The 12,500-nt window shown below is 43.8% G+C and overlaps 1 protein-coding gene across 2 annotated transcripts in view; it reads right to left on the bottom strand.

The window, feature by feature from the left end:
* The window catches only part of syt3 (synaptotagmin III), a 46,403-nt gene that overhangs the window by 27,311 nt on the left and 6,592 nt on the right, over window positions 1-12,500 (bottom strand). For both annotated transcript variants that reach the window (XM_060891876.1, XM_060891877.1), the window contains one exon: window positions 6,520-7,226. In XM_060891876.1, the coding sequence (XP_060747859.1) occupies window positions 6,520-6,667 (148 nt within the window). In that variant the 5' untranslated portion in view covers window positions 6,668-7,226. The remainder of the gene's footprint in view (window positions 1-6,519; window positions 7,227-12,500) is intronic.

Genomic DNA, 12,500 nt, shown 5'->3' with positions numbered 1-12,500 from the left:
ACCCCTCCTCTCTGACATAATCCAACAGGCCACACCCCTCCTCTCTGACACAATCCAACAAGCCACACCCCTCCTCTCTGACACAATCCAACAAGCCACACCCCTCCTCTCTGACACAATCCAACAAGCCACACCCCTCCTCTCTGACACAATCCAACAAGCCACACCCCTCCTCTCTGACACAATCCAACAGGCCACACCCCTCCTCTCTGACACAATCCAACAAGCCACACCCCTCCTCTCTGACACAATCCAGCAGGCCACACCCCTCCTCTCTGACACAATCCAACAGGCCACACCCCTCCTCTCTGACACAATCCAACAAGCCACACCCCTCCTCTCTGACACAATCCAACAGGCCACAAACCCTCCTCTCTGACACAATCCAACAGGCCACACCCCTTCTCTGACACAATCCAACAGGCCTGGTGGACATCATCCACCAGGCCACACCCCTCCTCTCTGACACAATCCAACAAGCCACACCCCTCCTTTCTAACACAATCCCTCAGGCCACACCCTCCTCTCTTACACAATCCCTCAGGCCACACCCCTCCTCTCTATGACACCATCCAACAGGCCACACCCCTCCTGTCTCATCCAAACCACACCCACTTCTTTTCGGGCAAATAAGATGAGAAAATAACTGCCTCTGCCCCTTGTTCTCATGCTGTTCTTTCCTCCTCTATGCCTCTTTCCCCTCACCCATCTTTTATTCTTTTCCCGCCATCTCTGCTTTTGCTCTTCAATTACCAGACACACACACACACACACACACACAATCTATTTCCCTCTTATTGTGTTAGCAGAAAGGAGCTCGCTTTTCTATTTCCTTCATCCCACTACTCCATATCTGTCTTTCTCTCCCTATTTTCTTTTTTCCCCCCTCCCTCTGTTCCCTTCTTCTTCATTCTCTCTTGAGTGAATCAGCTCTGGAGTGTGTGTATGGCATTAATAAAAGAAAGAAAGAAAGAAAGAAAGAAAGAAAGAAAGAAAGAAAGAAAGAAAGAAAGAAAGAAAGACTGAAAAAAGATGTGATTGGAAATGGAGGGGGAAGGAAGTGTTCTGTAGAGATATGGAGAGATGGAACGAGGGATGACAATCTGAAAAGAGGACAGAAGTATGATAAAGAAATGCAGAAAGGATGGTGGGGAAAAGATAAAAAAAGGAAGATAGATACGTAACAGAATGGTGTGGATGTTGAATTAGACACGGTGTTCAGGATAAGGTATTTACTGCACACTGTCAGGGAGATGGAAAGAGAGAGAGTGAACAATGAAGGATAATAAAAGCAGTGAGCACTTTCGCCTGCAAGACAGAAAGCAAAAGACACTGACAAGCCAAGTGGACAGTGATGGAGAGAGAAGTAAACGCAGTGGGCGAGAGAGAGAGAGAGAGAGAGAGAGAGAGAGAGAGAGAGAGAGAGAGAGAGAGAAAAGAAGAAATCAGAATAAATCCCTGCTTCCTCTGTGAAAGGGTTAACACATCGATCCTTCAGAGAGAAGAGAGAAAATAAAACGTACACCAGAGGCAGCGAGCAGCCGGTGGTTTATTCTGTCTGATCGAACGCAGCGTAACCAAAATAGTTGAAGCTGTCAAACTTTAACGCATTAAGCTTTTACATTTACAGGCTCCGACCTTTCAGCTCTCTCGAGACGTACAGTCTATGGTGATGTCTCAGAATCCTTCATTTGGATGTGATCTCTCAGGAAAAATCAGCTAGCTAGCTACTGTACATCACATGCGACTGCCAACTATCTCAAAAATGTCTCATTACATTTTATTCAGCCACAATCTGAAAACCTACAGCACGAGTTTCTTTATTCAAACAGTATCAAGGTTTAATCTAACCTGAGAGTTCAGAAATGACTATAAAAGAGTTATGTGAGAGTTATGCGAGTGCTACGGGAGAGTTACATAAGCGCTACGTGAGCGCTACGTGAGAGTTATGTGAGAGTAACGTGAAAGTTATGCAAGTGCTGCGTGAGAGTTATATGAGAGCTACATGAGCGTTACGTGAGCTCTTTGTGAGAGCTACGTGAAAGTTATGTGAGAATTACGTAAGCACTACGTGAGAGTTATTTGAGAGTTACGTGAGAGATACGTGAGAGTTATGTGAAAGCTATGTGAGAGTTTTGTTAGAGCTGCATGAGAGTTATGTGAGAGCTGAATGAGAGTTATGTGAGAGCTGCATGAGAGTTATGTTAGAGTTTTGTAAGAGAGTTATGTGAAAGCTGCATGAGAGTTATGTGAGAGTTTTGTAAGAGCTGCATGATAGTTATGTGAGAGCTGCATGAGAGTTATGTGAGAGCTGCATGAGAGTTATGTGAGAATTTTGTAAGAGCTGCATGATAGTTATGTGAGAGCTGCATGAGAGTTATGCAAGAGCTACGTGAGAGTTATGTGAGTTATGTGAGAGGTATGAAAGTGTTACGTGAGAGCTACCTGCAAGTTACGTGAAAGCTATGTGAGAGTTTTATTTGAGAGTTTTGTTCGAGCTGCATGAGAGATATGTGAGTTTTGTAAGAGAGTTATGTGAGAGCTGCATGAGAGTTATGTGAGAGTCTTGTAAGAGAGTTATGTGAGAGCTGCATGAGAGTTATGTGAGAGTCTTGTAAGAGAGTTATGTGAGAGCTGCATGAGAGATATGTGAGAGTTTTGTAAGAGAGTTATGTGAGAGCTGCATGAGAGTTATGTGAGAGTCTTGTAAGAGAGTTATGTGAGAGCTGCATGAGAGATATGTGAGAGTTTTGTAAGAGAGTTATGCGAGAGCTGAATGAGATCTATGTGAGAGATATCTGAGTTACAGATTACAGTTACAGTCTATCTCATGCTCGCTGAGTTAAATATTACTAAAACGTCTAGTCAATAAAAATCTGTACAATTTACAGGTTTAAACCTCGGCTTAAAAATATAAGTAAATGACAGAAAAATGTTTATTTCCCTGTTAAAGTTCAGCCACCAGGTGGAGAAGAACAACTGTGATGAAGCTTTTAAACTCTTGCTGCATTGTGTTTGATAAACAACGTGTGTTTTTTAATTAAACCAAAAATTGAAATGTTCTGTAAAAGTTCTCTTAAGTCTTCAGAGTGAAATAAATATTTCAAAACTAAAAACATCAAGAGGTCAGAATTCTGGTTTGATTATGTATGCAAATTTATGCAGATCTAATCAACAAAGTAAATTAAATAAAATAGAAATAAAAGAACTCAGTACAAAACATCGGCCATAAATTGGTGAAGGTTTCATCACAGCATCTGATCTGATCTGATCTCCAGTCTGAGTTTCTTGCAGGGAAAAAAAAACAACAAACATAAAACTTGAACCTTGTTTCAACTTTTTTAAGAACAACATTAAATAAATAAATAAATAAATAAATAAATAAATAAATAAATAAATAAATTTTGAAATATCAGTAAAGCTAAAACCTCACAATGCTCCTCGATAGCTGAGACATTTGTATTTAAATGAATACATTCTTTCCTGTGATAAAGTTTTTGCCCCCCAGCGTCTCTACAATCTAAAACGAAACCTGTGCAGATCTTCAGATGAAGATCTCAGGTTTCACGTGTCTGTATCTCTTTCCACAGATTCTGGAGACTCCACTCTTCAGCAGCAGGCAGTACCAGGCCTCTCTCTCGCCAGAGCCGATCTCTCTTTCCTGATCTGATTACCTGAACTTCCTGCACTGAGGTCCATTTAACTCCAGCTAGATGTGTATCATGTTCATATCATTATCTCCTGAAGGCCACGTTATAGAGGTATTTCTCAAGACTGCTCGATTCTACGTTCTGCAATGAGACCAAGGATTTTCTGAGAAGCTGAGAAGAAAAAACATACGCAAAATATTATCGTTGTATGTTTTCGTTTCTATGGTAACTCATAAGGTAGCCCATTGAGTCTTGAGTAAGATTATTATCTAGCATTATGGAAGGAGTCTCCAGTGTCAGTCAGTTCCTAACAGTGTGGAGTTAAAGCTGTAGCTTTTCTTTAACCTTTTTCAGCATCTTCAGGACAGAGTTTGTGCTTCTGCTACGTTCCTTTAACGTAAGAGAGAACAGGAAATCGTTTCACTGACGTTCCACAACACAAAATATCTATAAACAAAAAAGCATGAAACGTTGTTGGTGAATATATTACATTCATTCATCTTCTACCGCTTATCCGAACTACCTCGGGTCACGGGGAGCCTGTGCCTATCTCAGGCGTCATCGGGCATCAAGGCAGGATACACCCTGGACGGAGTGCCAACCCATCACAGGGCACACACACACACACTCTCATTCACTCACGCAATCACACACTACGGACAATTTTCCAGAGATGCCAATCAACCTACCATGCATGTCTTTGGACCGGGGGAGCAAACCGGAGTACCCGGAGGAAACCCCCGAGGCACGGGGAGACCATGCAAACTCCACACACATGAGGCAGAGGCAGGAATCGAACCCCCAACCCTGGAGGTGTGAGGAGAACATGCTAACCACTAAACCACCGTGCCCTCTATACAGTATATTACATTTAAACAACATAATTGTGTATCTAGTGTTAGCATGAACAGCTAACTTTGTAAGCAGTAACGTTATTAAATAACATGAGCGTTATCTTTTTTCTCATTGGATCATGTGTCAAGGTCTGTGATTCCATCAGGTTATAGTTCAGAGACGCTGAAAAACTCTCATGATGTGGAATGAGTCACGATGTTAGCTTGTTCGCTTCAGGGCAAATCAACAAGGACACACTTCCTGGATAAATTTTCACAAAGAGAGATACGATCCAGAAGTGCTTTGGCTTTTATTAAAAATCCCAGAGACTTTTGGACCATCTGTATCCGCCTCAGCGTCTCTGCCTGTGGTTCTGCCTACACACAAACATCTGAATCATATTTCTCTCTAATGGTGTGTTAATGTTTCCTAACTGAGGTGGGATTAAACACAAGGTCACATCCCTCGAGTAAGTATTAATAAGCATGCTAATAACATTAATAACGTTAGCCAAAGTGTATTTAACACGTGTAGTGCTTTGTAGCGCACGACACACTGTGAAGAAAAAACGTCTCCGTGTCTGCTTTGCTAATTAAACACGAAGCTTTCAGCTGCTTGTTCTCCTGATAAACAGCGTGTTTTTTTCCATCATGGTGACTAAATCTGAGTCTCTTGAATTACTCTCATTAGAGCGCTCTATTTCTGGCCTTTCATGGGATTCGGGACGCATCCAGGTTCCTCCCGGGACACGCGAGTGCGAGCGCTCCTGCTGTGTTAACCGGCGGGGGCCGTGTTTCAATTTGCACAGTTGTATTTTTATGCCGTTCTCTGTTAAACTGAGTGCAAAAATCATTCGAGTGAAGTCATTCTGGGCCTCTGTGGTCGGACGGAGAGAGAGAGAGTGTGAGAGAGAGAGAGGGAGAGGGGTAATGAGTTTGTCTGTGTAAACAGGACAGGCTCCCTTGTGCTACCTGCGCTGCCGCCGTCCATCCTGGAAATACAGATAAATAGTTGAGCTTAATCAAGGGAATGGACTGCTTTTAGCAATCAGACCGATCTACTGCTCTCTGCTCTCTGACATCTCTGTAGATCTCTGCTGCTCGGCTCTATCATGCAGCTCAGCAATCATTCGTAAGGTTCCTAAACACTAACCTAGCATGACTAATGACTAATGCTAACAGAAATGCTTTTCACTCTGCTCTGAAACCCGGGTTCTTGTCATTCTAATTCCCTTTTTACCCCCGGGGTAGAGGAATGGTTCATACCTGTAATGCACAAGCAGGGTTATGAAGCTCGTCTTTTTCACCGGGGTTATTAAACCCTGTTCTGAAGCGTTTACAGCGTTAACTCCACATCACGGTGACAAACGTGTTCAGTGTGAAATGATGCAGCGTTAGCATGTTACGGCCGGCTGCTTAGCAACGGAAACCGAAACTGAACCTGAACAGAGCTTCGGCTTCATATCAGGTGAAAACCAGGACGGAGCTGAACATCACTGGACAAAAAATGGCTCAATAGATAAGAGTCAGAAACCTTCAACGATAAACCCAGGATTCTCTTTAACCAGAGTTTACAGTCACACAGGGAGATATTTCACATGGGAGAAGCTCTAGCTCTGGTTTTTATAGAAATGCTAATTTACCCAACATACCAAAAATTCCCTTTTGTTTTATTCTCTACGTCTGAAGATGGGGTTTGTGTGCGTCTCTATTTTCACTGATGTGATGTGAAAGTGTTTAATATATTGATATGTATTCTTTAAACTCACTGTACGTTGTCCACATGTGCAAATAGCAAAGAAATAAAAAGTCTCAGTTTCTCTGTGATGCGTAGCAGAATGAAATCAGGTCTGAGATCTGCAGCTATGTCAGATAGCTTAAACGTTAGGCAGTGGCTTTAAGGCATGTTTGTCCTTATACAGTGAAACCTGTCCCATTTACGAGGCACAAGGACCTTGTGATGCCCTACTTTTTAGACTACTTTGAATAAGTTTGTGAAAATGTGAAATCCAGTCTTTATCTTTTGGTGTTGTTACCTGTGTCAATATGTCCGTTGCTTCCCCTCATCATGTAGCTGAACTCCTGGCAGCTGGCACTCTGGCTGTATCCTCCAGAGCGGAAGCACAGCTCCTCCACCAGCACCAGCGCTTTCTTGCACACGTCTTCTTCCCAATCCCCTGACATCCTCCAATCCGCATCGCACTCCTAACACAAAATTGTGGCGCAGCCCAAACCCGCCCACGCTGATTGGACGGGATCAGAGCGGAAAACTTACGGCCGTTTTGTTGTTGTTGTTATTGTTTTGTTGTTGTTTTGTTTACAGACCGAGAATCCCGGATAACCTTTTACTTTGTAGTTAATTGAAGCGCTCAATGGCTTCCGCATCCATCGGTTTTGGAGCCATGTTGATCCTCCTGTGTGACAGCGTCAGCAACGGCATCAGCATCAGCATGGGGTCTTGTGAACAGTGATAAAGGAGAAGAGAAGAATTGCGACAGAATTTGCTAGAGATTTTTACACATTCGGAAACACAAAGTCCTTGACATGGTGAGGTAACCGTGTACTGTGAATATTTCTGGCTTTAAGTGTTTAGGCTAAAGGTGGAGAAAGTGGCAGAGAGTTTGTTCCTTCAAACAGCTGAATTCTGGGTCGTGTAGTTCCTCTGGGACTCAGTCAGGTTTCCAGTTTCACCGTCCAAGCATTAAGCAATTGCGCCCTGATCCGGAGGAATCTTCGACATTTTCTGAAGGACAGAAAGAGAGAAAGAATATGATGATGGACACTAAAACATTACAAGATACAAATAATAAGCACTCTGATCATCTCGGTATTCAGCTCCAATCCTCTCTGGTTCAATAATCTCAGACAGCGCTGAGGAACGAAGGCATCGTTAGCATACTTGGCTGCCGAATGCCGGTGTGTATAATTTGTCTGTGTGTCAGACTGCGACTATGACTATGGATCTGAGAGATCTCACTGGTGCTGTTGCTTTGCCCTGAGCTCATTCTGTCTAAAGAAACCAGGTCAATGCGCTCCTTTCTTCTTCTTCCTATTCTTCTTTTTCTACTCTGTATTTCATTTGCTTTTTCCTTTCTCTTACAGCTCTGTCTTCTCTCATCCTATCACTCCTAGAACAAGTCTACTGAAGCGTCAACCCTAGACCCAGTTAACATCCTGCCCTGGTGTTTTATTAAGGACTACAACTGTAAGATAAGGTTTAGGAGATTCAGGACAAGATTTTGGTTGAGACTTAACAGTTTGCTTAGCAGTTTGATCAAATCTGCCTTCACCAAATCTGTTCTTGAGAAAAGAGGAGAAAGTTTGTCTTCCTTTCTTTAATGCTGCTTTGCCGTGTACAGTATTCCAGCCCGGTGTTGCTGTCAAAGAAACTGAGCTTCTACTTGTCCCTGCTTGCCCTGGATCAGCCACAATCTCACAGTACAGCTAGACTCAACCTTACTCAACCCAGCCAGGATAGCCGGAAACCTCGGGGTGACCTTTAATGACCACTAGAACTTTACACACCAAATTTGAACAACTTGTTAATGTCTAAAAAAGACGACCCTCTCTAACCAACCATGCGGCACAGCTACTTGTTTTGTCCAAGTTTCTTGTTGCCTTAAAACCGGACTACTGCCCTGCTCTATCCCTGAACCTCCTAGTAAGCTCCATCAAACTACTTCAGATGATTCAGATGATTCAGCAGCACCCCTCATTCTTAACCAGCCTAGACGGACCCATCTCACACCCCTCTTCACCTTCCTCCATTGGCTTATAAGGGTTTGATGCTCACGTACTGTACAGGAACACTCACTCACTCATCTTCTACCGCTTATCCGAACTACCTCGGGTCACGGGGAGCCTGTGCCTATCTCAGGCATCATTGGGCATCAAGGCAGGATACACCCTGGATGGAGTGCCAACCCATCGCAGGGCCTGTACAGGAACAGTACCTCTTTTACTTGAACACTCTCCTTGAGGATTAGTTCCCTCTTATAACCTGTGAGCAGTTAACAATCAATGCCTAAGCGGTTACTACCTACTCACCGAGGTCTGAGGTTCCTTTCCAGAACCTTCCAACTGACTGTCCCTCACTGGTAGAATCATCTTCAATCCTCAATACATCATTAGGTTAAAAAAAATGGCTAAAGACCAACCTCATTTCTGAAAATGTAACTAATCTCTAACTTGATTGTACTTACACTAACTAGCACATACTAGCTTGCTAATTGCTAATTGTACACCAGATTCAGTTGCCTGTGCGTTTAGTTCCTCTAGCACTCAATTAGCAAGCTAGTATGCTAGCACTACTGGTGTTGCTTGTAGTTCCTCATTTGTAAATCTCATTAGATAAACGTCTAAAAAAAATCTACTGAATCTGCCATGATGTTGGGCTTCAACCAAAGACATTCACTGCTGACATTCTAGCAAAAGTACACAAACTTGCACTGACATGATAGTGATAAATTTTACTGCTTATTACCACAAACTCACTATGTTTGACGGATACAAATCCAGTACAATAAGTACTTAACGCTCCAAAAACAAAAGATAAGAGACGGAGAGCCCTCTAGTGGTCTGGGGAGGAACTGCCCTGGTAGCCATGGCAATGCAAGACTGTTTTCTGCATGAGCTGATTTCTGGGTGAAGCTGACTGATGATGTAAGTCATGTTTATTCACACTTTAATGTATCATTAGAGGATTATCATGGATGCTATCAGACTGTCTGTCTGATCTTGTACAGTGTAACAAGGCAATACGTTTCATCTCCTGTTTTTGTTCAACTCAACTGGATCAACTCAAGAGGTTGATATATGCATTAAATTGGTACTTAACTTTATCCCTGTTCCTTCATTCATTCATTTCTTTATCTCCATTTCCCTCTTTATCCCTGTTCATCCCTGGGGCACTGGCTGTGAAGCTCCCAGGATGTGATGTCATGGCAAACTTACCACATCTTCATGCTTCAGTAGCTGAACAACATAACAGGGTTTAGGACAGTACAGTGTGAAACATCAGACTTTAAAGAGCCAGGATTTATTGTTAATCCCGGGTAAAGTATGAGCAGTGTGAAACAACATAACCCTGGATTCTGCTTACCCTGAGCAGTCCACAGACGAAGCCCACACCTACTTTATTTATGTTTATTAACAGGTTAAAGACAAAGGCTCATGTCGAGACCTACTGTTGAGGGAAACACCTAAGGAACAATGAGCAGGCTTCAGGAGCATCATTTCACACACTGTTGACTTTCACTTCAGTATTTTTCCCAAAGCTTGGTTTTTCTTCTCTCAGTCGACGAGTCGTGATCTACTCTGCCTCTAACCCACACACAGGGGTGAAAGCTTTAATATATATGACATCTCTCACAGGATTAAAGGAGCTGATAGTGCAGGTCAGGACCATGACTGACCCCAACACATGTCTGTACTCTCAATTCATTTTCCATGTACAGGACAAACTAGGAGAAGTTTTTTCTTCTTCTTGTCCCTCTCTGCTCAGTCAGCGTCCAGTGCTGGTTTTCACCCTGTATTTCAATCCCAAAAGAGAAACTCTGCAGTCAGCAGTTATCCTATAAGGAAGTGTGGAACAATGTGACAAACTGACAGGATGATAAATGTACAAATGTCTAGGATCACGTATCTGCTTCCAGCTTTCAAAGAAGATCACCATGAAGAAAGAAATCCTCACTGAACCACCTGCATATTAGGGTTTATAATTAACATGTGACATTCACTCACAGAAAGGATTTACTTTCTAAAACTTTCCCACTTCCTGCAGAATACAGTGCACTGGGGCATCATCTCTACCTATAGAGAGCGATGCAGCAGTGCTTTAATCCTTTAGTCTGTCAAGTGTACACACTCTGCTCAAACAGATCGGCTGCCAACGCTTCTCCTGCATATTCCTCCACCAACACTGTCTCACATCCAGTAGCTCACTAAATAGCTGTGCCAAGTCTGTGCTGTGGGGTCACGGTGGCTTAGTGGTTATCACGTTCTCCTCACACCTCCAGGGTTGGGGGGTCGATTCCCGCCTCCGCCTTGTGTGTGTGGAGTTTGCATGTTCTCCCCGTGCCTCGGGGGTTTCCTCCAGGTACTCCGGTTTCCTCCCCCGGTCCAAAGACATGCATGGTAGCTTGATTGGCATCTCTGGAAAATTGTCCATAGTGTGTGATTGCGTGAGTGAATGAGAGTGTGTGTGTGCCCTGTGATGGGTTGGCACTCCGTCCAGGGTGTATCCTGCCTTGATGCCCGATGACGCCTGAGATAAGCACAGGCTCCCCGTGACCCGAGGTAGTTCGGATAAGCGGTAGAAGATGAATGAATAAATGAAGTCTGTGCTGTCCTGTAATGTAGCTGCATTGCATTCTGGGACTTTGAGTCTAGCACTTGGTACGGTGTTCCCAAGACTAGCTTTAGCAACAACATTAACCCCTCAGGTGAATAGCGCAGGATCTCAGGTCATCAAGAAGAAGACGATTTTATTTTGTCACATTTACATTACAGACCAATGACGTTCTACACATAATTCTTTACATATTCCAGCATGTTAGGAAGCTGGGGTCAAATTTCAGGTTCAGACATGAAACAGTGCCTCAGAATGAACCCCAGAAAACACTCAACACTTCAGCAAACACTTAATATAAAGCTGGTTACGGTGTTGAAGTGTGTGGAGTTTAAATGAGAATCCTCTCCTCTTGTTATCTTCCCTCTCTCTCAATTCATCCATCAATCAAGAGCTTTAAGGTGCGATGGACGAAATTTGGGTCAAGCCTTACACACACGCAGACACACACTCTCTCTCTCTCTCTCTCTCTCTCTCTCTCTCTCTCTCTGTCTCTCTCTGTCTCTCTCACACACTCTCTCTCTCTCTCTCTCTCTCTCTCTCTCTCTCTGTCTCTCTCTGTCTCTCTCACACTCTCTCTCTCTCTCTCTCTCTCTCTCTCTCTCTCTCTCTCTCTCTGTCTCTCTCTGTCTCTCTCACACACTCTCTCTCTCTCTCTCTCTCTCTCTCTCTTTCTCTTCTAAAAGAAACGCTGACGTTCATTTGTGTCCCTCAGATCTCCAGTCTATTGTAAAAACTAGAACGCATTAAAATGCCCCTTCCTATCACCCCCCCAAACACACACACACACACACACACACAAACACCTCATTTTAATATCAGTAAATCAAATATTTATCATATTGGACAGTGTCCAAAAAGTGTCAATGATTCAACAACCACAACATTAACAACAACAAAAACATTAACAACGACATCGACAACCACAGAGTCAGGGCTCTGTGCAGGACACTCGAGTTCTTCACTCCAACCTTCACCTCCATCCACACTGTGGAGATCTTCATGGAGTTCTGGGGCTTTGTGCACAGGGACATTGTCATGCTGGAGCAGGGTTTGAGCTTCCTAGTGCAGACCCATGAAGGGAAACTGTAACGCTGACAGTTAGTCAGTATGTGATGGTCAGGGGTGCACATACTTCTGTCCAAACATCTTCTCAGTCTGTCTTCACCTTTTCCATTCCCACCTTCCACCCTTTTCCTCTCACTGATCAGAGATCAGGCTCCTTTGTCTGCTCCAGGCTTCCTGCTCAGTGTTGTTTCCTCTAAACAGAGTGGTGTTAAATCATCCTGGGACTGATAACAGTATCTGAGACAGAAAGCAGAAAGGCGACTCTGAGAACAAGCGACAGATCTGAACCCTACACGTCGTTCCTGATGCCAGCACAGAGCTCAGCGACACGCCACGCTCCAGCACGCTGCAACACAAAACCTCTCATTGACCGCTCTCCAGCTCCGGTTCGATATCTCCGGGAAAAGCAATACACCGCAGCCAAACCCCGGCGACCGGTGAGGTCACCGTCCAATCACACGACAGAGCGGAGCACAGCAACCGACCACATCACACCGACACAAGAGACCACGCTGGACCTGAGGTCAGCTTCCTGAGCCGCTGTGGTGATAATTAATGTGAGAGAGAGCGAGAGAGCGAGAGAGCGTTACGATGTACGAT

The sequence above is a fragment of the Tachysurus vachellii genome, chromosome 18, assembly GCF_030014155.1.
Source record: "Tachysurus vachellii isolate PV-2020 chromosome 18, HZAU_Pvac_v1, whole genome shotgun sequence".
NCBI classification, from domain to species: domain Eukaryota; kingdom Metazoa; phylum Chordata; class Actinopteri; order Siluriformes; family Bagridae; genus Tachysurus; species Tachysurus vachellii.
The sequence above is the reverse complement of the archived record's forward strand: the minus strand, read 5'-3'. Positions and strand labels throughout refer to the sequence as shown.